The 25958-nt window shown below is 52.2% G+C and overlaps 1 protein-coding gene across 3 annotated transcripts in view; it reads left to right on the plus strand.

Annotated features, from left to right (window-relative positions):
• The window catches only part of CDH22 (cadherin 22), a 61864-nt gene extending 44970 nt beyond the window's left edge, over positions 1–16894 (plus strand). For 2 of the 3 annotated variants that reach the window (XM_071759736.1, XM_071759738.1), the window contains exons 8-12: positions 370–506; positions 7104–7225; positions 7526–7643; positions 12680–12931; positions 13904–16894. In XM_071759736.1, the coding sequence (XP_071615837.1) occupies positions 370–506; positions 7104–7225; positions 7526–7643; positions 12680–12931; positions 13904–14442 (1168 nt within the window). In that variant the 3' untranslated portion in view covers positions 14443–16894. The remainder of the gene's footprint in view (positions 1–369; positions 507–7103; positions 7226–7525; positions 7644–12679; positions 12932–13903) is intronic. The other variant, XM_071759739.1, reaches the window with a different exon arrangement.
• The last annotated feature ends 9064 nt before the right edge of the window (positions 16895–25958 follow it).

The raw sequence follows: 25958 nt of genomic DNA on the forward strand, positions 1-25958 counted from the left end.
CAGTGGTGCCCTCCTTCTGTTTGGGTTGCTTTGTTTCCTGAAGCTTTAGCTCAGAACTTTCCAGACTCATGAGTGGAATACAATCCATAGTTTCTGTATCTCTCTGTCTGTCCTGAGCATAAGGTTCTTTCTCATCAGACTGAGTTTTCCCTTGTCACAGTCTGTGCTTAATTCCACTTTATGCACCAAAAGCTGCACTTCATTTTCATTTGAAGGCTCTGGGCTTGCAGCCTTGTAGAACTATGGCCTCCATGTACTGTACTGTAGCAGTGAAAAAGCGGAAACAATGGGCCTTTGGAGTTAGATCCCTGTACTCTGGGGGCTTGGCGCATCCAGTTGTTCAGAGTTTCCCCTTTTGCTTGGTCTCAGGTACGCCATCGACCGCAGCACAGATACAGAGAGGATCTTTGACATCGATGCCAGCACAGGTGCCATTGTGACAGGAAAGGTCCTGGACCGGGAAACAGCAGGGTGGCACAACATCACTGTCCTGGCCATGGAAGAAGGTAAGATGGAGGCGTGTTTTGTGGGGCAGAAGTGGAAATATGGGTGCATTCACTGCAGGGGTGGCCAGGATGCAACTGCTAATTAACACTGAAGTGGGGGGGGGGAAAAAATCAGCTGACATCTGCCTAGACAACCTAAAAATACTCTTCCTGACTTGAGCGTTAATAAGGGAGCATGGTCGGATAGTATATTTGGTGAACAGTAATCAAATTTGTGTTACGTATGCGCCATCTCTCCCAGTCATCTCTGTGCAGCTCACTCCCTGAGTGGTTCTGGGGGCTGCTGGAGGGAGTCTGTTCACCAATCCTGCACCCCCCCAGTTCAGCCATTGTATAGACACCCCATCTGGAGCCCCATGGCACAGAAGCTGCTGGTGCCTCCACCGCCTCTTCTGGGTGCTGGTGGTGGTTGGGATCTGCAGGCTGTACCTGAATGCTGTGTTTGTGGCTCGGGATGCCTCCTGTGCCCTTCCTCCTTGGTCTGCCTGCCCTTGGTATGGCTGCAGGCTTGGTGAGGCACAGCGAGGAGTGGATGGTAGGTCCCAGCACTGCAGCTCCTTTCTGACCTTCCCAGGAGAGCCCTGGTGTAGTGTTTTCCTTCCTTTATGGCTGTGCTACCCTTTAGGCTGTGTTTACAGTAACTGCCAGATCTACAGACACCCATCTGGGGGAGCTGGGAGGGAACAGCTTAGTGGCTCTGCAGGTTTTGTTAGTTTATTTTCCCTCCATGTGATGGGGGGTAGTGGAGCCTGGCGTGGACACTTCCAGCAGAAGTTCAGTTTGTCTTTTCTTCTCCAGCTGAGAAAGAAAAGAACAAATCTGCTGCTCAAAGTAGCTCTGAATAAACTCCTCTTGAGGTATGAAAAGAAAATAATAGCAGCAAAGTGCAAGCTTTGCTTCCCTGCAGGTGTTCCACTATGGGTAGGAAGCTGCTTCTGGGTGTCCTGCTGCCCTCCATCATGTTTTTAAAGTGGGCTCTGCATCTTCTCATGTGTGGTGGGGCCACAGGGAGGGCTTGATGTTCCTCCTTTTTCTGAGCCTGAAAATGGAGAAGGGGTTTCAGTCACAGGCACCATGCTGGGAAGCAAAAAGGCATTGTCACATCCTTCAAAGTTTTCCACAGTTTGGATGTGCAAGTAACTGCAGTGACCTGGGACCTGCTGTGCTCTGCCACCCCAAAGCAGTTGGTACGAGAGATCTGCTTTGGCTGCAAAGCACCTTCTAACATCCGCAGACATGCCAAGACCTGTGGACAGGAGCTTTGCTCCCAGGGACCCCTCAGGAGTTCTGGTCCTTGTGTCTCTGCTTCTTCTTGAGCAGGAAGATGCCATTCACATTCAGGGATCCATGCTGGGGCCTGACTTGGGACCCAGAGGTTGGTTCCTGCTGTTGTGACAGCCATCCACATTGGCAGGGCTGGGATGCTCAAGGTGTGGTGTTGCTGTCAGCCCTGCCTGGTGTCCTGCAGCAAGGAGCAGGTGAGCTGGCACTGCCCAGTGAGTGTACTGGGGGGAGTGTGGCTGTGGTGTGTCCGGAGGCTCTGCGGGGAGGCTTTGCCAGTGCTGGCTGGGGAGGAGGGATGGTGGGTTTGCAGCACAACTTACCATCCAGAGGAAACATAAGGTGACAAGAATCAGAAGGACAATATTTACACACAGTGGCTAGGATTTCAGAACAAGTCAGTAAATGCTGTGGCTCCCCTCCGGCAGGGAAGGCTGTCAGGCTGCATCGCTTCAAAAGCCAGGGAGAGTCTTCAGTGCTCTGACTTCTCCTGTGGTGAGCTCTGACTCATCCGTTTTAACTGCCCAGACTTTCCTCCCAGTGACATTATCCTTAACGTTTTGTAATAATGAAATATTAATGACTGATATTGAATTTAAAGTACAATTTATGCCTGAATCCTCTGGTGGAAAGGGCAGTTGTAAAGGTAGAGCCTTCTGAGTGATGGAGGGGTTTTGAAGCAGGGCTGTGCAGCAGCTGTCGGGCTGTGCAGGATCAGGCAGGGCACAGGGCACGGGATGGCTGGGAGCCTCCACACCAGTGTGTCTGGTGCAGCCAGTCCTGGCACGTGGCCAGCGGGGTGGCTGTCCCCTCTGTGCTGCTGCGGGGTCTGCTGCATGCCTGGGCACAGTGTTATCAGCTCCAGCAGAGGCAAGTGGTAAAATACCATTTTTCTTTCCTCAGTGAGATGTAAACTTTGAAGAATGGAGAGAGCCTGCATGTCATCCTGTTGCCCAGGCTCATCTCTGGCACCCACCAGCTCCTTGGGGCTGGTGGGCAGTTGTCCCCTCCTGGTCCCCACTATCCTGTCCCTGCTCAGTTCCCACCATCCCTGCTCAGTCCCCACTTGGCTCCCATCTTTCCCCACAGGCATGCAGCACGCTGCATCAAGGTGACACCTCCCTGCAGCCTCCTTAAGCTGTCCCCCCACCTTTGAAAGCCCCATCAGGGACTTTGTCCAGCTGCAGCAGGGGTGTGTGCCCCACCTGCGGATCCCATAGGGAGTGGGTTTGCATCTGAGAAGCTGCAGAAGGTTCCTGGTTGGGCCCTTGAGCTGCTGTGCTGCTGGTGGAAGGAGAGGGGGGCAGCTCACCCCTTCAGAACAGGCACTCCCCAGGTGACTGGCAGAATATTTGGCCTTGCTGTGTGGCAACCAGCAGGAAGCATGGGGACTGTTCAGCAAATCTGGCCTGGGACCAGGCCAAGTGGTTCCAGAGATAAATCTTCATCTCACTCACAAGCTGTTTACCTTCTTTGGGCTAATATTAGTGATTCTCTTCCTGTTTTCCTCTTTGCTCATGTAAAATGATGAGGCCTTGACTGCTGTGTCCACTGCTGGTAATTGAGATGATAAATCTTCCTGCTGGAGACTGGCTTTAATCAGAGCATTGTGTTTGGATGCGATTTAATGACTCTCAAGCTGCTGAGTTCGGGCAGGACTCGGGAGAGGTGAGAGCCATTTATATGTTTCTTGGCTTAACTGCTGCTTCCACTTTGCTTCCCCTCAGCTGGGAGCCACGTTTTCAGCTCCATCCTCTGATGTAGCTGCCTGTGCCTGGCAGGCTGTACTCCTGGCATGGCCCTGCTTTGTCCTTGCCATCAGTGCTTGGTTTTGCAGCCAGGCAGCTGTGCTGACATCTTCAAACCCACCCTGTGCTTCACAGCCGTGGCGAGAGTGCTGGAAAGCAGAATGGCCCATCCCTGTCTTCTAATCTGCATTTTGTTCTCCCAGTTTGCTGAGATAGCAAGGAATGAATTCCACCCCTGCCTCTTCTGGCTTCCCTACTAATATGGAAATGTTGAATTCAGTATTTGGACCAATTTGGCCTTTTGGTGTCTGGGCTGCACTTGCTGCTTGTCTGGAGCTGCACAGTTTGTATCATGGAGGAAAATGCAGATGCTGCAGTGTGCAGGGGAGGGGCAGAACTCTGTCCCCCACCCTCTGCAGGCTCCAGCATCTCCAGTAGAATTCAGTCTGTGTTGGCAAAGGCAACAGGCTTCTGCCTGGAGCTCCTGTGCTACACTGCTGTGTTTCCAGCGTCTCCCTCTCGTTCTACGCATTTTCCATGTCTCTTTCCTCTTTCTTTTCAGATTAATAGCATTCCAGTTCCTGAAGGAAATGCAGAAAACTGGCATGTTTAATTTTAATTTAGGAAAGCATTTAGGTAGCAGCCTAGTTTCCTTGCTGCTGTCAATCAGGTTTTCTCAAGGCTGACATCAATTAGTTTAAAAATATTGAATGTAATTTTGCCTGACACAACATATTGCAGCTACTGCAAAATATAATTTATTTTAGAAGAAGAAATAATTAAACTAATCTGCATGTTAGTCAGCTGAGCTGGAATACCAAGGAGAGACGCTGCAATGGAAGGTGCCTTTTTTCCTCTCCAGTCACACTCAGCCTGGCATGTGCAACCCTCTGTCCTGTCCTCTGGCCAGGTGCTTGCCCTGCAATGGCACTTTTCTGTGTGTCTCACATCTACCCTGTCTGCTGTTCTTCCTGGCAGTGGTTCATGCCTGCGGAGTATTTAGTTCTGTGCACTGGAGCATATGTAGGGGCACGTGCATGAATCTCTGAGCATTCAGAGGAAGTGCAGGTCAGAGCTCCTGGCCTCACAGATGTGAAGTCTGCATTACTTTGGTGCATTGTGCCTTTCATCACAAATGGACTCCAACTATCTTATTCACACGACCATCATAAATTCAGTTTATGACACATAAGTTACAGAAAATGTATCTCAGAGGTGGTTTGGAGTTTGTTTTTTTTTTGTTGTTTTCCAAATACATCCAACCATTTTTCATATTTTACACCCATAAATCCAGGTACTGGCTCAAAGAAAGAGGGGAGTTGATAAAGAAGGCATTTGAGGAACCTTCAAACAATCATAGTATGGCTAAAGTGAAAAGAAACTGACGTGTTCCTTGCTTGAAGAGCAGACAACGATGCAATGGTTGCGTTTCTAACCTTGATGTTCCTAGAGACGTCAAATCTTCACCCTGTCACTGAGCAAGGAGTAAGCGTGAGCATCTGGCTTCAGCAATTTTGGAAGGGGCAGAAGGAGAGCTTTTTTATGACAGGGTGGATTTAGAAAGGACAACTGTGCTTTGAGCTGTGCTCAGGGGAGTAGGATGTTAGTTACGGCTCTGGCAGAGGGATCAGCACAGGTCCTCGGCATTGTGCTGTGGCACATGGATGACCCCACTCACGTGCATAGAATAAAACACTCCTGGCAGCTGCTTGCTGATGCTGTGGAAGAGGACAGGCTAGTGGCTGTGCCCAGTTCTAAATGTGCTGGTCACATGCCTCATGGTAGGCTGTGAGGGGTGCTCTTGAAGGGAAGCTGAAGTGCTCAGGCTCTGGCCCTGCAGAGCCTCCAACCGCATGTGCCATGCCTGAAGGTCCTGGGAAGTGTCTGGTGGCACTGGGACCAGTTCCTGCTTGCAGCAGGTCTGGGCATCACAGGGCAACAGGGAGGAACTGCTCCTTCAGGTTGCAGTCAGGAAGGGGAAAGGGTTGGCTCCCTGGCTCTTCTTCCTCCCCTCTCTTTCTGTCTTTCTTCATCTTTCTCTTGGCAGTTCCTCCAGAGCAGTGCCAGCTTGCTTCAGTGCTAAGCAGCGGGGAGAGTTCTCCATCATCCTGCAGGCTGAGGAGGGGTTGATGGGATGCTGTCATCCTCTTCCTTGCAGGAATTGAAACCTTTTTCCTCCTGTTTGTTTGTGGCCCCAGTGGGCATCAGGCATCCCCCCTTCCTCTGGCTTCCTGCCCTGCTGCCTCCCCCTTTCTTTCTTCCTGAAAGCAACTGCAGTTTATTTCACTGCAGCAACATACCTTTTAAAATAACACATCGTTCTAGGCTTTTAGTCACGACTTCTGCCTCCCTCCCCCGAAAACAACCGTCTAATCACCAGAGCAGCTGGTCTGGGTAAGAGGGAGTGATAATGTGAGAGCAGGGTGAAGGCACCTCTGGGGAGGGGGCTTAGGTTCCTGGCTAATTATGGAGCAGCGCTAAATCTTCTCTCCCTTGGGTCCTCCTCCATCTGATCTGCGGGGGCCAGCATTAATTTTATAGACAAACAGGCAGCAGGGCTCCTGCTCAAGCGAGGAGAGAAGCATTGGGTCTGTCAGCCTCTGGGTAAAACAAAGGAGATGGAGTATGAGGGAGTTCTCATTTCTGGAAGCACGTGAGGTGCTTCAGAAAACATTAGGCCCTCCAGAGTGATTTATAATCCTACAGCAAGCACTCAGTGTACCTTTGCAGTGTGTGCCGTGGGGTGGAGCAGCACTGCAGTGAGTGCAGCTCTAAGTCCCACTCTGTGTGTCCTGAGGGAGGGCAGTGGGCTGTGAGCCCCCAGCACCACTGCCTGTGCCAGGCTCAGGGCTACTTCCCTCTCACTGCCTGGCTCTACTGTGGCAACTGGCAGGTGATGCTGAGTTTATGTTAAAGCTGCTGATGGTTATGCAAAGTCTAGCATCAGTGTGCAAGGCCTAGGGCTCAGCCTCCTGCCTTGTCTGGGACCACTCAGCCCCGGATCCCCCAGGGTGGTAGAGGTGATTGTGGAAAGTTTCATTACTGCCTTGTGCTCTCAGTTGGTGCTAGCTGTTTCATGTCCTGGCTCTACTTATTCTTCTCTCAGCTGTTTATGGTAGCCTCTGGGGTGTAAATGTCAAGATTCAAGTCCAGGTGTGATGTTCTAGTGTTTGAATTTGCTTGTCCCCCTCTCTTTGTGCCTTCTGGCTGCAGCTCATCAGTGGTGACTGACCCTTGTCGTGGGGACTTGTCCAGGGCTGCTCAGCTTTCCCAGGGGTAGAACAGGCTAACAGCAGTGTTTGAGGAGTCCTTTGTAGGCAGCCCAGTGGCTGGGTTTCTTTACCGCAAGAGGTGTGGTGAGGCTGAGCGATGCTTTTGTGGTACCTCCATCCCACAGTGCTGGGGTGTGCCATGAGTGGGCAGAGCTGCAGTGCTGTGTGACCCTCTGTGCTGGCAGCAGCTGCGTGGCCACCACAGCCTCTGGGTGGACAGACCGCAGGAGGGTTTGGTCCCTGCCAGGAGCAGATGGAACTTCCTGCTGAAGTGCCGTTTCTTTTTCTTGTTTCAGATAATCACTCACAGGTATCCAGAGCCTCTCTCCGTATCCGGATCCTGGATGTGAATGACAACCCACCTGAGCTCGCCACCCCCTATGAAGCTGCAGTGTGTGAGGATGCCAAGCCAGGCCAGGTACCGGGTGTCCCCCAGCCCCTCTCCTGGGTCTCCACCAGCGCCTGCAGCAGTCTCATCTGCCAGCAGCACTCTAGGCGGTGCCCATCCTGTCCCTCTGCCCCAGCAGCTTCCCTTACAGCTGCTGTCACACCAGGAGCTGCTTTGCTGGTGTCGTACAGCTGAGCCTGTCTGCAGGGACAAAGGCTTGTCCTTTGATGTTGGCAGAACCCTCTGATGCTCTGCAGGGCCCAGCGAGCAGGACCTGTGGAAGGAGCTGCAGAGGCAACACTGATTTTCACCTCTGCTTTTTACCTGCAGCTGATCCAGACAATAAGTGTAGTGGACCGTGATGAGCCTCAGAGCGGCCATCGCTTCTACTTCACACTGGCACCTGAAGCCACCAACAACCGCCATTTTTCTCTGCTGGATATTAAGGGTAAGCCCTGCTGCAGCCTTCCAAGTACTGCCACCTCCAGGCTGAGCAGCACAGCTGGATGTGGGGAGGGAGATGGGGCTGTGGGCTACAATAGCTCGTAGCTTGCCAACTTGAAATGGTGGGACTGGTCATTCAGCAGTTTGGATTTCCTCAAGGAGGATCTGGAGAGTCCAAAGCTCCTCTTGTGCAGTCTGGTGTTTTCCGGGCTCTTGGTCCCTTACTTGATGCAAAATCTCCAACATGCCTGCAGGCAAGGGGATGGCATGGATTTATAGATGAGCATGTGCTCATGCTTTGAGCATTGTCATTTATCCCTCTCCAAGGTAAATCCTAGAGCATGGGTGGGCAGTCCCTCAGTGTTTGGTGATTTTAGGTGCTGATAGCAGCAGTAAGTACAGCAAGGACCCTCGCAGATGCTAAGATCTTCTCCAGCCAGATATGCACTTGTCAAAGGGGCCAGGCAGATGGAAGCCAGCAGATCACATTGAACCACTTCTTTGTTTTGGGTTGCTTTTTTTTTTTCTCTGTTTTTGCAACTTCATCTGTAAAAAGCCTCATTTAGTTGGTTCTGAGCTTGTCAGAGGAACCTTCTGCTGATATAAGAACGTGCTTGCTTAGTTTGGTTGAGCATTATTAGGGGTAGTCAAAATGGAACCCGCAGACAAGAGCTTCTGACATAATTGTAGAAGGACTGATACTGCTTTGTGTCCTAAAATGTACAGCTGCCCCTGACCCGAGTCCCTCCCCCTGCACTCAGAGGGCAGTTGTTCACAAGACCTTTCTTATCATGTAAGAAAGCTTTAATCCTCTGAAAGATTTTGCCCCACACCCAGTGATTAACTTCCTGCACTTTCTTTGAGGGACCTCATGAAAATGTGCTGGAGCGAGCTGAGTTACGCCACAGTGTCCAGCCCCACCCAGGCCCTTCCCAAAGCTCTGGGGTGTCGGGGCCACTCTCCCTACCCTCAGCCAGGGTGTTGGTGGTGGATGGGTTGGATCCCAGAGCCATGGGCCCTGAGCTCAGGGAGGGCTGGAGCTCAGGGCATGCTGCTCTGCCCAGTGATGGCTGGGGATTGCTCCTGTGCAGCTGCAGTTCCCCAGCAGCCTCCTGGTGCAGGAGGATGCAGGACACCGGCTCACACACGCCACTGTTGCTTCCAGAGCTGCTGCTCTCTTGAGTGAGATGAGGCTCTCGTTGCACAGGGTAATCCTCTGTGCTAAATGATCCCACAAACTTTGCATGTTTGCAACACTGCAAAAAATGAGTAAAAGCTGGCATCACCTCCCACCTTCTGTTCTTGGGAAAACAAATGCTGTTGCTGCAGGGTTATTCCCAGGATGTTTGGAGACTCTCCCAATTGCTGAGTGACGCTGTCTTCCACAGCAAGAGGAGGTGGCTGCCTGTGCAGATGGAGGCACCCCTCATTTCAAATGTGTGTATTTTAGTGTCATCTCCCTCTCTGTGATTGCTCCCTCCTTTTCTCCAGTCCACTGAGCACCTTGGGTATGCTCACCTTCACCTTCTGCTCCCATGGGCTCCCTTGCTGCATCTGCCTTTGTCTCCCTCTTTACCCCTCTCTCGTGTGTTCACCACTCTTGCACTTGTCTCTGCTTCTCCATATAAATATCAGTGGTGACAAACTACTGCCACCAGCCCATCTGTTTCTTTGTACAAATTTGTAGCCAGTTTTGAAACGTGATTTATAAATACTGCTTTTGCAGCCAAGGAGTGACACTGATGGATGTCAGCACAGATGGATTCACTAAGCTTTTGCTTAAATCCCTCTTCTCTTTTGCTTTGCACCTACTTCCCTCAGCTCCTGCAAGGTAGCAGAAAGGCATCTCAGGAGGGTGACTTGTCCTCAGTGCAACAGGGACCAGCATCTCCTCAGACATGTTCCCCATGGCAGTTCATCAGGTGGGGCAAGAGCATCCAGCAAAAAGCCGCCTTGGCTTGGATGCTGCAGGTCAGGGATACGAGAGCAAAAGCTGACCCTGCAGGAGATCTTGCGGTAGCTGAATTACAGGTGGTTTGCAGGAACTGGGCTTTTAGCTATCTCTCCTTGCTTTTGCTCTGTCCAAGGCAGTGCTCAAGCACTTTTTAATTCATCAGACAAGGAATAAATGTCGTGTGTGGTAACAATGGCCTTGACCCAGAATGAAGATGCCCAGAAAGTGAAGTGCCTAAACAAAGACACAGAATTGGAAAAGCTGACCTCACCCATGTCCACTTGGTGCCATTCCAAAGGCATTCACTATCCTTTGCCTCGTAACTCACCTTTTGCTGGGTCTTTCTGGCCTGAAAAAAAATTATTACAGAAGAATCAAAGGTAATTAAAGCCTGAAATCATGTTCTCTGAGAAACACTAATTTTGTTGGAAGGGATGGTAGAAAGCATCCAAGCCCAGCAACCTGGAAGGGGTGCTAGATAATATGGAGTGACACATGGAGCTACTGACTCCAGAGCTCAAGGGCTAGGCAAGCAGATGTCTGAACTCTCTGCAGGTCTCATTAGGAGCATGTAATGGGTAATAGAAGATCTGAAAATCATAACAATCAAAAGCAAAATGTTAGGATTTGAGGATTGCCTCGGGACAGAGGAAGCCTCCTCCAGCCCTGCACGGATGTCATTCTCAGTATGAGCAGCAAAGATGCTTATCTGATGAAGGGAGGAAAAGAGCATCAGATCCCCGCGGGGGCTGAGTGAAAGGTAAATGAGCAGCAGTGGTACTGTGGCCTGGCACCCAGAGGATCTGGGAGAAGGAAGAGACAAAAGGGAAAGATCAGATTCTTCTCCCACCACCTGCACCCACCTGGGGCTGTAAGGGGGGGTCTGCTCTTTCTGGGGAGCCCTTTGGGGCAATGTGGCCACAGGCCCAGCCAGGAGCCATGGCACCTCCCTTGAGCTGGTGTACCTGGGCACCAGAGCTGCAGAACAGCAGCTGGAGAAGAGGAAGGCGGATGTTCATGTGGCCCCAGGAGTCTGGGGCAGGGATATCAAAATGCAATGAGCGGTAGCTTGCTCCCTTCTGCTCTCCTAGTGCTCTGCAAGATGGAGTTATGAGAAGGATTTATCAGTTCTCTCCTTGAAGTTGCTAAGAGCCTCTTTGGAAAAGGAGTCTGAGAGATCTAAATGTTGGCTTATTCCTACTGATGTTACAGTACCACCAGAGTATATTGTGTTCCTAAACTTTCCTCTTTCAGCAACATTGCCTAGTTCCTGCTCACTCAGCCCATGCTGGTTTCTGCTTTGTCTGGTGGCCTGCTCCTCAAGCTGGCAAAGGTGCCATCTCCTGTCTGTGGCACAAGTTGATGCAACATGGAGTGGCATAACAGCATAGTGTGACAAGGGAGAGGGTGGTGCAGGAAACTTGTGGAGGATATCTCAGTTTGTGTAGCAAAAGGGCAGTGATAATAACTGGTTTGGCTTGGGGCCTCAGCGAACATATGGCACAACATTTAGCATGTTGTGACCATAGCACAAGGTGCAACCACATGTGGACTGTGCAAAAACACAGAGACATGGAGATCTAGCCTCATCTGTGCAGGAAAGCATCTGTTCAAATTTCAGTATCAGCTCCTTGGAAACACTGCTTCTCAACCACGTGACCCCAAAAATGGACTTAGGAGAAAGCTTCTACAGAGGAAGAGACAGGAGAGGCTGCAGGGCCAGGCCTGCCTGGCTTTTCTTTGCCATGACTATGGCTGTGCTGATACAAACAAGTCTATGCCAGGGCACACATCCTGAAGCAGCTGCCTTGAGTCAGCTGCATATAGAGAAACAACTGTACCAAGAGAAAATAAATTGTTTTGTAGGAGGTTGCTTTGGATGCATTTTCTAGGATACATTTTCCCAGGTCTGGGCAAAATTGTCTTTACTTCTGTGGTCAAAAAAAAAGACCACGAGCTTAGGCTGGTTACTTGCCTGGCTTGGTGGTGCCAGGATCTGCCCCACATCCCACTGGGCCAGTGCAACTCTGTCCTGCAACTCAGTGTGTGCCTGCCCCTCTGGGCTGTGCTTGGCTTGTCTCCTGTCCCCACCATGCCCTGTGTGCTCCCAAGCAGCACCCGATCCATATGGCAATTTCCATGGTGGCAGGCAGCCCAAGAGCCAGAATTAGACTAAATGTCTTTTCCAATCGAAGAGCTGATTGATACAGAAAGGGGCCAGTCCAGCATAAATCAGGTGCAATGAGCAGAGAGTGCGTAGACAGCAGCACCTTGCTGTGAGCAGGCCAATCTATGTTTAAGTAGATAAAGACTGCAGACAGTCAGCAGCAACTTCTGACATCTGACCACAATTGTTCAGCTACTATTCAATCCATTCCTGCCCTTCTCAGCTGCTGGCAGGCAATGAGTAGCATGCATAAGCAGAGCCAAGCTGATTTTCAGTCACTGTTGCTACCCACCCTGCTCTGTGTCACCTGTGTGCAGCTGCTGCTTGGGTGCATCTCTGGTGCACAGTGCTGGAGGGACCCATGGAGTGGCCAGTGGGGTCACAGTGGGTTGTGCTGTACTGTCTGAGCAGATAAAATAGGATTTGAGCAGATGTAGAGGAAGACAGCTAGGAGGCTTGAAAGGAACTCTGCCTGCTCTTTGGAACTTACAAAGGATGCTGGGGTACTTGGCCCTCCAGCTGGGGCAAGACACTTCACCAGTGGCTGTTGACTGCATTGTTTGTCAGTGCAGCTCAGACACCGTTGTGCTCTTGCTTCTGTGTTAGGTTTGCCATACCCTGTGCATGCTGACTGAGGTGTCTGGTGAAGGAAGGGGCATGTGCTGGAGTGGAGCACCTCCAAACCAAAAACCATGGGCTGCTGAGGGTCTGCAATGCAGCTGAGCCACAAGCTTGCTCCCTGCTCCCTTGTGGTGGAGAGGAGGGAGGCCCCATCCCTTCTTTGGGTGATCGCTGGAGCTGGCACATGAGCAGCTGCTGTGTGAGTGGTAGCAGCCTGCCTGCACCTGAGTGCTCATCTTGAGTCCTGCTGGCTGTGCCAGGGGACTGACTTTACTGTGGGTTTCCTTGTTCCCTACAGACAACACGGCTGCAGTGCACACACAAAGAATGGGCTTCAATCGCCAGGAGCAGGACGTGTACCTGCTTCCCATCTTGGTGGTGGACAGTGGCCCCCCAGCCCTCAGCAGCACGGGGACTCTGACCATCCGCGTCTGTGGCTGTGACAGCACTGGGGCCATCCAGTCCTGCAACAGCACAGCCTATGTTGTGACAGCCACGCTGAGCCCTGGTGCGCTCATCGCTCTGCTGGTCTGCGTCCTCATCCTGGTCGGTGAGTGCCCACCTGTCTCTGCTGGCCTCCTCCTATCCTGTCCCATCTCCCCTCTATCCAGCATGACACAGAAGAGCACAGGTGATGCTGTGGGCACAGTGCAGGGCCCTCTGCCCCTTGTCTGGCAGCTGCAGCAAGTGGGAATGCTGCTGGCAGACAGTGACATGATGGCATGAGCCTGTGCTGGGCCACCATGGCACAGTGTGAAGGTGCAGGGGAGATGTGAGCTTGTGTGCACCCAGGAAGGGGCTATGAAAGGGGTGTTGTGGAGCCCTCAGGTTTATCATGGGGCAGTAGCTGATGGACACTGTAGCTGAAAGCCCTCTGACATCAGTGCTGGCTCCTCAGGGCAGGTCATACATCTGCAAAAGCCAGCATGTGGGTTCAGTGCTCTGCTCCTGGCCTCCAGCTATGCCCCCGTTTAGAAAACCCTTTCCCACAGGGTGCACTTTACACTGGTTTAATTTTCCAGTGCAGTGCAAACAAATTTCTGCTTAATTGCCCAGATGAATAAAGTGCACATTGGTGCTTTAAAGGTGATGGGATGAATAGATGATGATCCATGACACATTTGCAGCTCATTGCTCAGGCTCTGTGCCATCTGCTCCACATTCACCTTCCCAACATTTGGCTGCTGTTGAGATTCATGTGCCCCCTTCTCCAGCTCATCTTCAGAATCCACCTGTTTGTCTGTCCAGCCATACATCTATCTACCTGTCCCTCCTGTCTCAGCAGTCATGCTGCATGGGAAACGAAAGTTTTGGTCTGCACCAGAGCCCAGGCAAGCCTCTCCAGACAGTGACAGGGCACAGCTGCTTCTTGGTGACCCTGGTTGATGGAGTGGACTGGCATACTGGTGGGCTTGGCCTTAGGGGTCCCCATGCTGGAGGGTGCTCTGCCTCTGTGCCTGCTCACACAGGAGCCCAGCTTGCACGAGCCCACACCCAGTCTGACCGTTTCTTCCTTTCCTAGTGCTGGTCCTTCTGATCCTCACACTGAAGCGACATCACAAAAGCCACCTGACATCCGAGGATGACGAGGACATGAGAGACAATGTCATCAAGTACAATGATGAGGGGGGAGGTGAGCAGGACACAGAGGCCTATGATATGTCAGCCCTGCGCAGCCTCTACGACTTCAGTGAGATCAAGGGTGGTGATGGAGGCGGGGGGCTGGGAGAGGGGGGCCTGAGTATTAACCCAGCCTCCAAGCTCCACACACTCCCACAGTGGGTGCAGAGCCCAGACCTGGACTTCTCCATGTTCAGAGACTACATCTGCAAGAAGGTGGAGCTGGCAGATGAAGACCTCTCCGTGCCACCCTATGACTCATTCCAGACCTACGCCTTCGAGGGCTCAGACTCCCCTGTGCCCTCCCTGAGCTCCATCAACACCTGGTCCAGCAGCTCGGAGCAGGACTTCTCCTTTCTGGGGGGCTGGGGGCCGCGTTTCCGACAGCTGGCAGCACTCTATGCTGGGCGCCGGGGTGAGGAAGACAGTGAGGGATCCTAGCTGTCCCACCAACCCCTGCCAGACTCCCGGCACCTCCTGCACCAGGGCTCTGTGCCCCACGGTGCCATGGAAGGACAGCGTGTGCCTCTGGCCAGGCTTGTCAGCTGCCAGAGAGGGGCTGCCAATGAGGGGCTGGGGAGCACCAGCAACGTGCTCCTTGTCGGCTTCCTCCTGTTGGGTGCCTCTGCACCCACATGATAAGGCTGGAGTGCCCAAAGGAGCTGCTGTAGCAGTAGTCATCTCCTTAATACCAATCTCCATTAAAGCACTACACATTAATTTAAGAAAGAGAAAATCTAATTCAAGAGAGTTTGGAGGGGGAGTTCTCCCCCAGAAATTATCATTTAAATAGATCTGTGCAGTGAGCCCAGTTCAGGAGAGGAAGAGCAAACCGGGAGCCTTTTGTTGTCTAAATTGTTTTTGTCACTTGAGTCAGAACATTTGAAGTGCTTTGGTTTCTCTAAGAGCTTTCCTTGCAGAGGGAAACTAGCTTTTAACTTCTGTTTGGCTTTTTCCTCTGTATGTTTGTTTGCTTTTTGGAGCCCTTCTCTCTGTGCGTGGGTTCCTCGGCATCGCCTGACTGCTGGCACAGTATTGGAAGGAGCTTGTGCTGGGGGATGGGCGTGATGGATATGGGCTCCAAGGTCACATCCTGCATGGAGCGAGCACTGCACTAGAGTTCAGTGCAAAACACACTTTGCTGCTGAGCTGCTGCTGCTTTGCCTCTCAGTTCTTAGACCCTGTGGTTATCAAAGATGTCTGTGATCTAAAGCAGCTCTCTCCCTTCCTGCACAGCAGATAACATCTGTGAGGTCCTGATGTGCCCCATGGCCGCTGTGATGGATGTGCTGCTGAGGCACAGCACTGTGTCCTCTGCTGTGTAACGAGGCATAAAGCAGCCCTGGTGCAGGGCAGTGCAATGGGGGGTGGGGGGGTTCTGGGTGGGCTCTGCCAGCCCCTTGGGGCAGGCTGGACCTGGCTTTGTGGGGCCTCACCCAAGAGGACCTCAGGTAACCCTGGCCTGCAGTGTAGGGGAGAGCCATGTCCCAGCTGGGACACCATGCTGTAGGGTGTGAGAGAACCCCAGCCCTCTGGTTTAGAGGGATAAGTCCTGCTTATTCCCAGCTGTGACAGCAAAGCAGTCACCACTGGACACAGAAGAGCTGTCCTCAGAACATGTTCCTAAGGCCAGATCCTGCTGGTACTGCTGTGTGGCTGAGCTGGTTGCTGCAGTCTGGGCCACAGGTCTGTGACACCTCAGGGTACCTGGAGTGTCCCTACCCTGGCACAGTGCCCTGCAAGAAACCAGCATGAGCTCCTGCAGCAGGGCTGCATTTGCATGAAATGTCTGGTTTCAGGAGGAAGGTCAGGAGGAGGCTGGCAGGATGTGCCGTTTCTTCCAGGGCTGGAGGTCATGCTGGAGGAACAAGCTCTGTGCCACGCGCCTTCCCTGATCAGCATGTTTGGGCAGTGTTGGGGAGTGCAACTCCTTATCTGTTCACACTGGGGAAAAAAAATATATATAAATAATAGGTAACTAACTGATAAGGTCTCCCAAGGCCTGGCACATCCTGGGCTTGTCACTGGGTTTGTCCTTTTAGTTTATCCACAGACTGTTTTCTCTCCTTGTTGGTTTCACTGTAAATGTAGACCCGTGTTCATTTTTCACTGTTTTGCTTCCCGGCGGCTGGTGTTGGTCCTTTGACTGCAGAGTGAGACCTGACAGCGGAGAGGGGCAGGACATGTTTTTGTCACTGCTCTTGCCCACAGCCACCAAGTCAGCCTATGTGGGAGCCACAGCTCAGTTTTCTTGCTGGGCCAGGAGCCGCTCACTTCTCAGGGTCTCCCAGTCCCCCCAAAGGAGGCAGAAGGTACCAGCGAGATGCTGGTTCACTGTGATGGTGCTGGGGAGGCTGTGGGGCCAGGAGGCTGCTTTGCACTGCCCCACGAGGGCTGGCTTCAGGCCACACTGCCCCAGGGGGGGATGCCCTGGAGCAGGAGAATGGAGAAAGCCCTCTTTTTCCTCAGGAACCTGTTCGTGTTTTCCCTCTGGGCTGAGGAGCCATGCCCAAGCCCCTCCAGAGCTGGCCCTTCCTCTAGCAGAAATGTTGTGCAATAGCAGGGCTCTGTCTATAGGAGATGGGGTCTGACAGGGTACATGTTTAGAACCCCTCACCCTCCTCACCTCCCCTGCCAGCCAGTCCTCCCCAACACGCATGCACGCACGCTTGCAGTTTAATTTCTTTCCCACATGTAGCCGCAGGAGGAGTGCGGTGCTGCCTGCTCTGTCTGCCCCACACATGGCAGGTGGAACTGGCAGCCGCCACAAGGTGTGATGGTCACTTTGGTTTTCTTTCTCTACCCAGATAAAATTAGAAAGTTGATTTCCTCCCCCTTGTTATTTTTCAGGGTCTTTCTAGGACCTGGAAATAAATTATTTCCGTGTCGTAAAGCCTGAGTCTCGTTTAGTTTTTCACCCATGTTGCACTGTCGGTCTCACCAACACCTTCCCAGAGGGAGCAGACAGGCAGCCCCCTGGCAGGACAGGCTCTGGCACATGGGATGTGCCCATCCTGTCTGAATCTGAAGGAAATTATGAAGAAGGACTGGATGGGCACAGAGAGAGGAGGATGTGCACTAAACTCTGTGCTAGCATCAGTGTAGGTTAACAGGTAGCACAGACAGAATGTAAACCTCTCCATAAAGTGACAGTCATCTAAATAGCATCTTGCAGTCCTTGCTCTGAAACAGGTTTATTGATCCCTGAGGTCTTCAAGCATTTCCATATCCCACCATCCCTGTGCCTCCACTCCCATCCTGTTCCCTTGATTATTCACTAAATGTTATGGAAGAAGCATCTGGTGACCTTTGATGGCAGCAGTTAGTGGGATGCTGTAGCAGAAGTTTTCAGACATGCAAGGTGAGCTGCCACATCTCAGTATTTGTGCTGCTTTTCACAACTGCAATGAGTACCTCTCAAGCTGCCAGCCTTGAGGCTTTTTTTGCAAGCATAGTGGTTAAGTGCCCACACATGGCATGTGTGTCAGCAGAGCACCCACAGCTGTGTGCTCCAGCAGCTCTGGACACCCCAGCCAGCTGCTGTTTGTAGAGAGCTGCTGATGGTTGCTCCGTGTTTACACCTTGGGTTTCCAGCCCAGGACCTTAGCAGAAAGAGCTCTCATGTTCCAGCTGCAGCCAGCACAGAGAGGTGCTCACTTTGAATCCTGCTCTTCCACTTCAGGCACCCAAACGAGCATCATGGTTACCTGGGGACTGGGGATCAGGTGTGCTGGGTCGTCCTAGCAACTCCCCATTGACAGAGGAAGCACCTGCATTAGTGTGCCCCTAACAAAGGAGTTATCAAGTGCCTGGCATTGAGTGTGAAGAGGCTGGGCCAAAAAGAAAGGTTTGCTTCTTGATATTGTGGAGGAATTGAGAGAGCTCAAAGCAATGAATTGCTGGCCAGAACTAGACTCTTAACTACAAAAGAGGATTATTGAGGGCTCTGATTGCAGAAGCATCTGTGAAGATGTTTTAAGAGCTCCATATCCCCTCAGCCCCGTCCTTTTGAGGCAATTTTTCTATAGCAACTTCTCTCCAGCAGCCTCTGGCTCCTCATTTCTGCAGAATAGAAAGCCAGTCCTGATCTGCAGGCTGGTGGCCAGTGCCAGGACTGTCCTGGATCCAGGAATTTGAGCTGGCCAGCTGGGCAAACCCAGGGGCTGATCTGCTGGTGAGTGTGGAGGGAAGATTCTTCTTCCAGGTCAGTTCTGTCACACCAGAGGCAATCCCGGAGCTGTTGAGCAAGCAGCACCATGGGCCAAGGGATCCCAGCTTGTTAAGGACATGCCTGTTGGTCTATGGGAAGCAGGGAAGAGCAAAGCAGGTGGGTGTGAAGGTAAGTGCTGCGTGCTCCGGAGGGGAGCAGACCCTGCCCTTGCTGTGCCCTGTGTGCTGTGCCTGTGGCTGTGGGGATTCCTTGGCCCCAGGGGAAGCTGCTGCTGGCAGCTCCTGTGCAGAAACAGTGTGGTGGCTCCACTGGTGGCAGCATTTGTGCCAAAGAGCAGCTGCTACCCTGTGCCTTGGCTCTTGCCATGCTCCATATCCTCACACAGGACTCCTGCCACCTCCATGCAAGTTGCCCCCTCACCACCCTTGTTGCATGGGAAGCAGCCTGGGGCTCTGCTGGTGAAGGACAGTGGCCTTTCCCCCTGCAGGGTTTGGTGCCCCAGTGCTGTGACAGTAGCTGGATGCTGCAGTTCAGCTCCTGGCTCCAGCACAGATGCTGCATCTGTTACCTCTAGTGCCTTCGCTCTGAGCCATGGTGAGCTCCAGAAGGCAAGGTGTCCAAGAGAGTTACTTGCAAAAGATGAATGTGATCCACTGGGATCATTAAGGGGAAATGAAAAAAAGGTCAGATATATCTGCACCCCCAGGAGAAAAATACACCTCTGCTATCTGAGTGCAGACAAGGCCTGCCTCCCACCTGTGTTTGTAATAAGCTGCTCAGGAAAGTGATCACTTTTACCCCCATATCCTCTGAGGAAGCTGCTCTGTCACCAGAAGGCTGATTCCTTTAGCCACCATTTCCACAGCTAATATCACAGCTCCTGTATCCTTTCATTTACCAAACTCTTAAGCTTTCTTTAGGGTTGGTATCAGACTCTCACTGCTCAACATAATCTTAGTTTTTCATCTCTGCTCTTTGTGCTCTCTGCAAAGGCAGCAGCTTTGTCTTGTTAGGGGTTTCTAGCTGTGTCACAGTGTTCCAGTTTGTGCTCTCTTCTTACTTTGGCTTCACTACCTCCCATGCCAGGAGTGTTTCCAGCATCCTAGAAGTGACTCAGGCTTGTGGCCTGATGCAGCAGTGCTTCCCCATTCACTGGCAGGGACAGTTCCCAGGAAGCTGTCATGGTTATGTGTTGTCACAGTCAAAGAAGTTAGAGAGAAACAAAATTATTTTTTTACTTGGCCTTGGAATCTTGCTCCTAGGCAAGGGCTGAGGCATGCCCCTCATCTTGCTGAGCAGCCATCACACAACCCAGCCTGCCTGTGCTGGTGCTCTCAATCAGGCTGAAACCCAGGTGTGTGGGGGTCAAGATCTGGCAACTAATGCCATGACTTTGGGTGGCAAGGAAGGGTAAAAATGGGAGCAAGAGCCACTTTGCCTCAGCACTTGCTCTCCTGGGCTATGCAGCATGGCATGTTGCCCATCACTGCCTCTGCTGGTCCCTTTGCCAATAGTTTGTGGTTCAGATGCCAAGCAGTTGTTCTTAGACATCCCACAACTACTGCCAGTGACAGTGAGTGTTTGTGGCTCGGGAGGGTGTTAACTGCCCTGTCCAGCTCCACAGCAGTTTCATGGACACACATATTTCATCTGCCTCCATCGCTGATGTAGAGGACCTGAATCAGATCAGTGTGGACTAGTCCAGCTCTTCGCTGGGGGAGTAGACACCAGCCATTTCTGAGAAAAACGTGTCCCCTTGGCTGGTCTTTTAACCACAGTAATTTGAGAGGTTTTAATCCATCTTCTGCTGGGGGATGCACACATTACTAACAGGAGCAATCCACCCCGACTTATCCCTGTCTGAGTCAGCTTCCTCTGTGATCAGGAGTCGCTCACCTTTAGCCAGGAACCAGGCAGCTGTTGAAATCCCTTCACAATGCACACAAATTAGGCATTGAAAACGTTCATTACAGCTGACATGGCACGCCTTCATTATTCCAGAATAATTGTCTGAAAGGCTCAGCTTGCAGCACAAGCATCACTTGGTGCACCAATGTGATAAAAAGAAAACAGGAAGTGCAATCAATGCTTGTAATCCTTTTAAATAAAAAGGTACTTGCTAGTAGCTGCCAACATCTTTAAAAAGCTGTGATTTCCTTGGAGAGAGCCCTTATCAGCTATGACTGCATGTCATTCTGGCTGTCTGTCAATCCATCAGACTTCAGTGCCACTGACATTAAGAAACCAGGCGTTAAGATTATCACATTTAGCCATAATGTAGCACAGATTGTGTTGACATTTGGAAAGTATTCCACCACACGAGCCATTTGACTTCTATACTTTCTTCCCAAAGAAAAAGAATGTTTTGAACCGTTGCAGGGAGGGGGAGGGTGCTGGGTGGTCATGACACCCAGCATGGCTGTGAGCAGGAGGAGGGTGTGGGGCAGGAGGGACCCAGCTTGTCTGCTCACGGTTCCTCCTGACACACCTGGAAGGCCTCAGCTCTTCCCACACCAGAGAGGGGAATAGTCCAGGATATGCACTGAGGGGAGGCTGGGCCATAGAAACAATGGTAAATGAACTGAAATGAACTGATTAATCTCTTTAAATAGCTGTGAAACCATTTTCCAGAAAAAGTTAATCTACTCTAAATGGCTCTAGTGCTTTTCCTGGGCTCCAATCAATACGTGGTCGCTTGCTTTTCATCTGTAATTCACAGTAATTGCAAAAGAGCATTTTCTGAAGAAAATGACATTCTGCAAGCAGAAATACTGCAAGAAGATACACTAGGACCAATTAGCTTTAAATCCCAGAAGCAGGTGTGCTGCAGCATCACAGTTCTGTGTCCTGGATTCCTGTCCAGGAACCTGCTGGAGTGTGTTACATCCGGCTGGCTTGCTCGGCAGCCTCTGCTGCTTCAAGGTCTGGCTGCTGGGCCCCTGGCCCATGCACCCCCAGCCCAGCAGCTGCAGAGAGAAGGTGGTTGCAGGACTACAAGGCAGAGACTTGTCCCTTTCTTGACCCCACAGCAGCTCCCCATCCCGTCTCAGCTGCACAGACCCAGCACAGCAACACTGTCCCATCTCCCAGGGCCACTGTGCTCCAGATGGGACCCTGAGTGCAGAGCTAATGGCAGCCAAGCTTCAGGTCAGACCTCCAGCTTCATCCTACCCCTGTCATCTCCTGCTGGGGTTTGCATTTGCCCCATCCTTCCCCAGCCCATTGACACATGCCCACATACCCACTCCAGGTCTGTAGCACCCTGGAGCTGAGGAGGGCTGGCCTGGGGCAGACAGGGAGGTGGACAGGCAGATGCCCCCATCAGGGCAGAGCTTCCCCAAGGTTGCCCAGCATGAGTCCTGCCCATCCATGGCCTAGCTTCCTGGAGGACAGGCACCCCCTTCCTAACACTCCATTGCTTTGCCATCATCTGCTGTAAAACCAGAGCATAATTTTCCAGGATGTCATTCTAATTCTAGTGGGAAAGCTTATTACTTGTGATTTACCCATAAAAAATCCTGATGACTTATGACTGTGTGTCTGTGGGTTTGCCCATCAATCCATCTTGGTGGCTACAAGTGGGCTCTGCACAGGGCAGGGGGAGCACAATGTGGGGGCTCGTGCTACCGCGAGTGACATGCTTTTACTATCCATAAAGCCTCTGACATACTCCTTTTGTCTGGGTGCAGATCCACGCTGTTGAGCTCCAGCACAAATGTCATTAAACATGTTCTAACCATGGTACCTATAAATAATTGAGGCAGCAGGTCTGCTCTAAGGTCTGTGCTGCTGCTTTCAGCTCTTCCAGTGAGGGAGCCCAGGAACGTGTCTTTTCCTTCTCCTGTTTGCTATCTTTGAAATGAAGGAGTGTCTGGCACTTCCTCCCCACACTCCTCTCTCTGCTGTGTCCCCTCAGGCTGTGCAAGATGCTCTCAGGAATGGGGTTCTGCTGTGCTCCCTGCAGTGAGGTGGGTGCTGACTGGTCAGGCTCCAGACCTTGTCCCTAAGGGCACCAAATGGAGGGTGGTGCAGAAGCTGGAAGTGGCTCCTGTCCCCAGCACTGCCACATGTGCTTGGGTGAGGAGTGCCTGGCACCCGGTCAGAGGGGTCTGGTGCTCTTGGTGAGCCAGGTGTCCTGTGGCCAGCAAGCAGCCTAAGCTCCTGCCCATCATGGGCTGTAGGTCTCACTGCGTGTGCTCACCCCCTGTCTGCACAGGATGCCCAGAGTTGCCCAGGGTGGTGCCTGCAGCCCCCACTGCACTGATGTGTGACCTGCACAGATGTTGGTGCATAGTAAATAGCATCTGAAATAGCTTCATGCATTTCCAAAGCTGTCACTGTGGGAAATACACAACCCTGGCAGGGAAAACCCTGGGTGAGAACATTTGTTGCTGCTGTGGCTTTGGCAGCACCTGGTGTGAAGCCATTAAGTCCACAAGCATGGCTTTCTTTGCCTGGGCAAGGATGGTGGGAGCATGATGTAAACAGAGCACCATGCTTCTGTGCAAGACCCACCAGCTGTTACCATGCCTGCCACCCTTCCTGGTCAAGGAATGGACTGCCCCAGCCCTCCTGCATGTCCTGGCACAAAGGGCAAGTGGTCTTGGCCCAGACCAAGCCTTGGTCTGGGCTCCTGTAGCCCAGCAGACATGTCCCGTGGGCTGACAGATGAACTTATAGGCCAGGCAGCAGCGTGGGACACCATCAGACTACTCATCCCCTGCTTGCAGGGGTGAGAGGAGTGAGCTCCTGCCTTCAGCATCAGCTGCTCCCACACCTCCCCTCAGGTGAATGCTGGCTCCCTTGAGCCCATGAGCAAGTTGCTTCTTCTCCCTTCTCATGACAGTCATGTCACAGGGGTTGTGCCTGCACGTGTGGAGGCAGGTGCTGCTGCCCGTGTGCGAAGGTGTGCAGCCATGCAGAAGCATGTGCTGAGGCACAGACACTATGCTGTGCAGCAAGCGTATGCCCTGACAGATCGTGAGGTATATTAAATAGCAGCTGTCAGGCTCTTTCCAAGCACAGCGGTAACACAGTTGGGACCATTGTGATGTCTTCTTAATTTAAACTCTTGTTGTCTTTCAGCCACGTGCTAATGAAGGCTAATGGGGAGCTCAGCTTGGTGTTTGCCACTGTCGCTGTGTGCTTTGCCATGGTCCTGTCACTCCTGCAGCTGGGCTGTCCTTGCTAGCTGCTGCCTTCCCTCTCCAGTGGGGAGGGGGACTTTGGGTCTGCTCCCCAGGGAGCAACCTCAATCTTGGTGTGTCAAAACCTGCTGCCTGGAGCTGCCTCCCCTGACCATGGAGCAGCAGGACCCTGTTCTCACAGCATCAACGGCCCCAAAAAGCCAGATCAGCCCCTGTAGCTTGGACACTCATGCTGGCTCAGCCTCTCCTGTCCCTGGAGTCCCAGGACAGCCCTTGGGAACCTCCTCAAGCCCAGTGCCCACTGTAGGCTTCCCAGGAAGGATGGAGCTCTTGGAGCAGCCTCAGGGCCCATCATCCCTCTCCCAGCCTGTCCCCTCTCCCCACCCACCAGCCCAGTGTGCAGCCAAGTCCTTGTCCCAGGACTACAACAGGGACCCAGCAGCACCGTGGGCTTGGCTGTTGGACAGGCAGTCGATGGGTTCCTGGGTGCTGGGAGCGCAGTTGTGGCAGCATCCCTGGAGCTTCTCCCAGCCCAGTGTCCCCAGCCCTGGGTAGCAATAATCCACATATTTATCAGGATTAACGAAGCACACAGTGAACGTATAGGCAAGGCAAAGCCAGCAGCAGACAGAGGCAATGGGTGCCAGCATGTGAGGGGGAAGCTTAGGCAGTGTCCTGTGCAAATCAGGGAGCTGTATGGAGCCACATGTGTGTTCACTGGCCAGGGCTGCACATAAGCTGTGTGCCCATCTTCCCATGCCCAAATGCCTGCACAGACACACAGAAATGCTCACGTTTGCTCACCATCATGACTCTGTACACATAGGCATAAAGAAAAAAGCCACTCTTACCCAAGATCATCCATCAATGTTTGAAAAAAGCCTCTGAATACTAACGCAGACACTTAGGCCATATTTGCATACTTGCTTAGTAAAAAATTATGGCTGTTCAACGCCCAGTCATTAACTACCTAGCATATTTTCCTTTTTTTTTTTTTTTTTTTTTTATTACGGACTAAGATGCTTATTCAGCAAAAACTCCTCACTACTCCGCCAGGACAAGACGTGTGATAAATATGTACTTATTAAGTGTGCATTACAACTACATGAGCTGGGAGAAGTAATAACAGCACAAGCATAAAGCTGAAGTATTTATGTGTGTACCTAGGGCCACTTTAGCTATTTATTTTCACAAAGAAATTAAATTAGATAGTTTGATAGTTCTCAGTGTGATTATGGTAAGAATTTACAGAGGGCCCAGCCTACTAGGCATAGAGCCTGCCTGGGAACATCTCACCATGCATGGTCACTGCTGGAACCACGCAGCCGTGCTTGGTGGGACATGAAGCACTTGGAGAGTTACTCTGGGGGACATGGAAGAGGAGCAAGTTCTCTTAGAAAAAAAAAAAACCTTTTAAAACCATTTTCACTTGAAGCGTCTTTGTGAACTTTTTGACTCTTATTCTTTTTAAACGCTTTAGGACAGAAGAGATGACACCTGCCCTGGGTGAGGTCTGCGGGGGAGGGAGCAGCGAGCGCAGCCGCAGCCTCCCCGCAGGAGGCCCCGCAATTAGTGAACTGCCTGATTAGTGCTGATTGCGCATCCGCAAGAGTGTGGCTCTGCCCCGTCGCGACCCTGCTCCAGCACCGAGGAAGCCCCAGGGCACAGGGAGACCACCACGCCCCAGGAACACAGAGCCGGCAGCCCCTCCCCTGCTTTCCAGGTACCGGCTTCCCCTTGCTCTTGTCCCCTTCGTGTCTAATATCCCCTGTGCCTGCCCTGCCGGTTCCTGATGTCTCCGAGTTATTAAAAATGGGATTTTTAGACAGCACAGAGGACGTATGAGTTTTGCAGTGTCAGCACGGAGTGACAGGGAGCTGCTGGAAACCAGCCCAATCCCTCCAGTGAGAGTGTCCTTTAATTACAATTGGTAAACTAGCATCTTCCTCCTTAGTACTCACTAGTTTACCACCTTGCAGGGAGACAAGGGGACACCTCAGGTCCCCTCCTGTGCAAACTAGAAGGACTCGGAGAATCTACTCTGCTCCTCCCTTTGTAGAGATTTTATCTAATCAAAATGAAACACTGGCGAGATGCCCTCCAAGGAGGCAGAGGCGTCCCTGGGAAACGTGCCCTGTGCCTGCCCTTTTGGGAATCCCCTGGCGAGGCAGTGCCTGGTCACCCTGTGCCCTACGGCAACTGTGTCCGTGGGGGCCTACGAGAGAGCCCAGAACCTCCAGGCGCGGGGCCGGTGTTTGCTGGCAGAGGGAGGGAGAGGAAAACTGCCCCTGGATAGGAGAAAATGGGCTGAGCGATGCACCCGAGCGCGGGATGTGCCGGCTTGCCAGAGGGAGTAAAGGAACTGCCGCTCTACTGAAACAGGAGGGAGCACAGCTCAGCAATTACAGCACAATTAGCTCAAACAGCAGGTTGATTGTAAATTGCAGCTCTGTGCCAGCGCCACGCGGCAGGCGGGAGCTCTCCCGCAGCCCCGCTGCTTGCTCGCAGCTCCGGACTCGCTGCAGGTGATGGGCCACTACCCCCAGCAGCCCCCTGACGCCTCCTGGCACCCGTCCCGCTTCCCTGCGGAGCGCGCCCCTGCTGGGAAGCCGGGAGTGGTGAGACTCCTCCTGCACCCA

The sequence above is a fragment of the Heliangelus exortis genome, chromosome 16 (assembly GCF_036169615.1).
Source record: "Heliangelus exortis chromosome 16, bHelExo1.hap1, whole genome shotgun sequence".
NCBI classification, from domain to species: Eukaryota; Metazoa; Chordata; class Aves; order Apodiformes; family Trochilidae; genus Heliangelus; species Heliangelus exortis.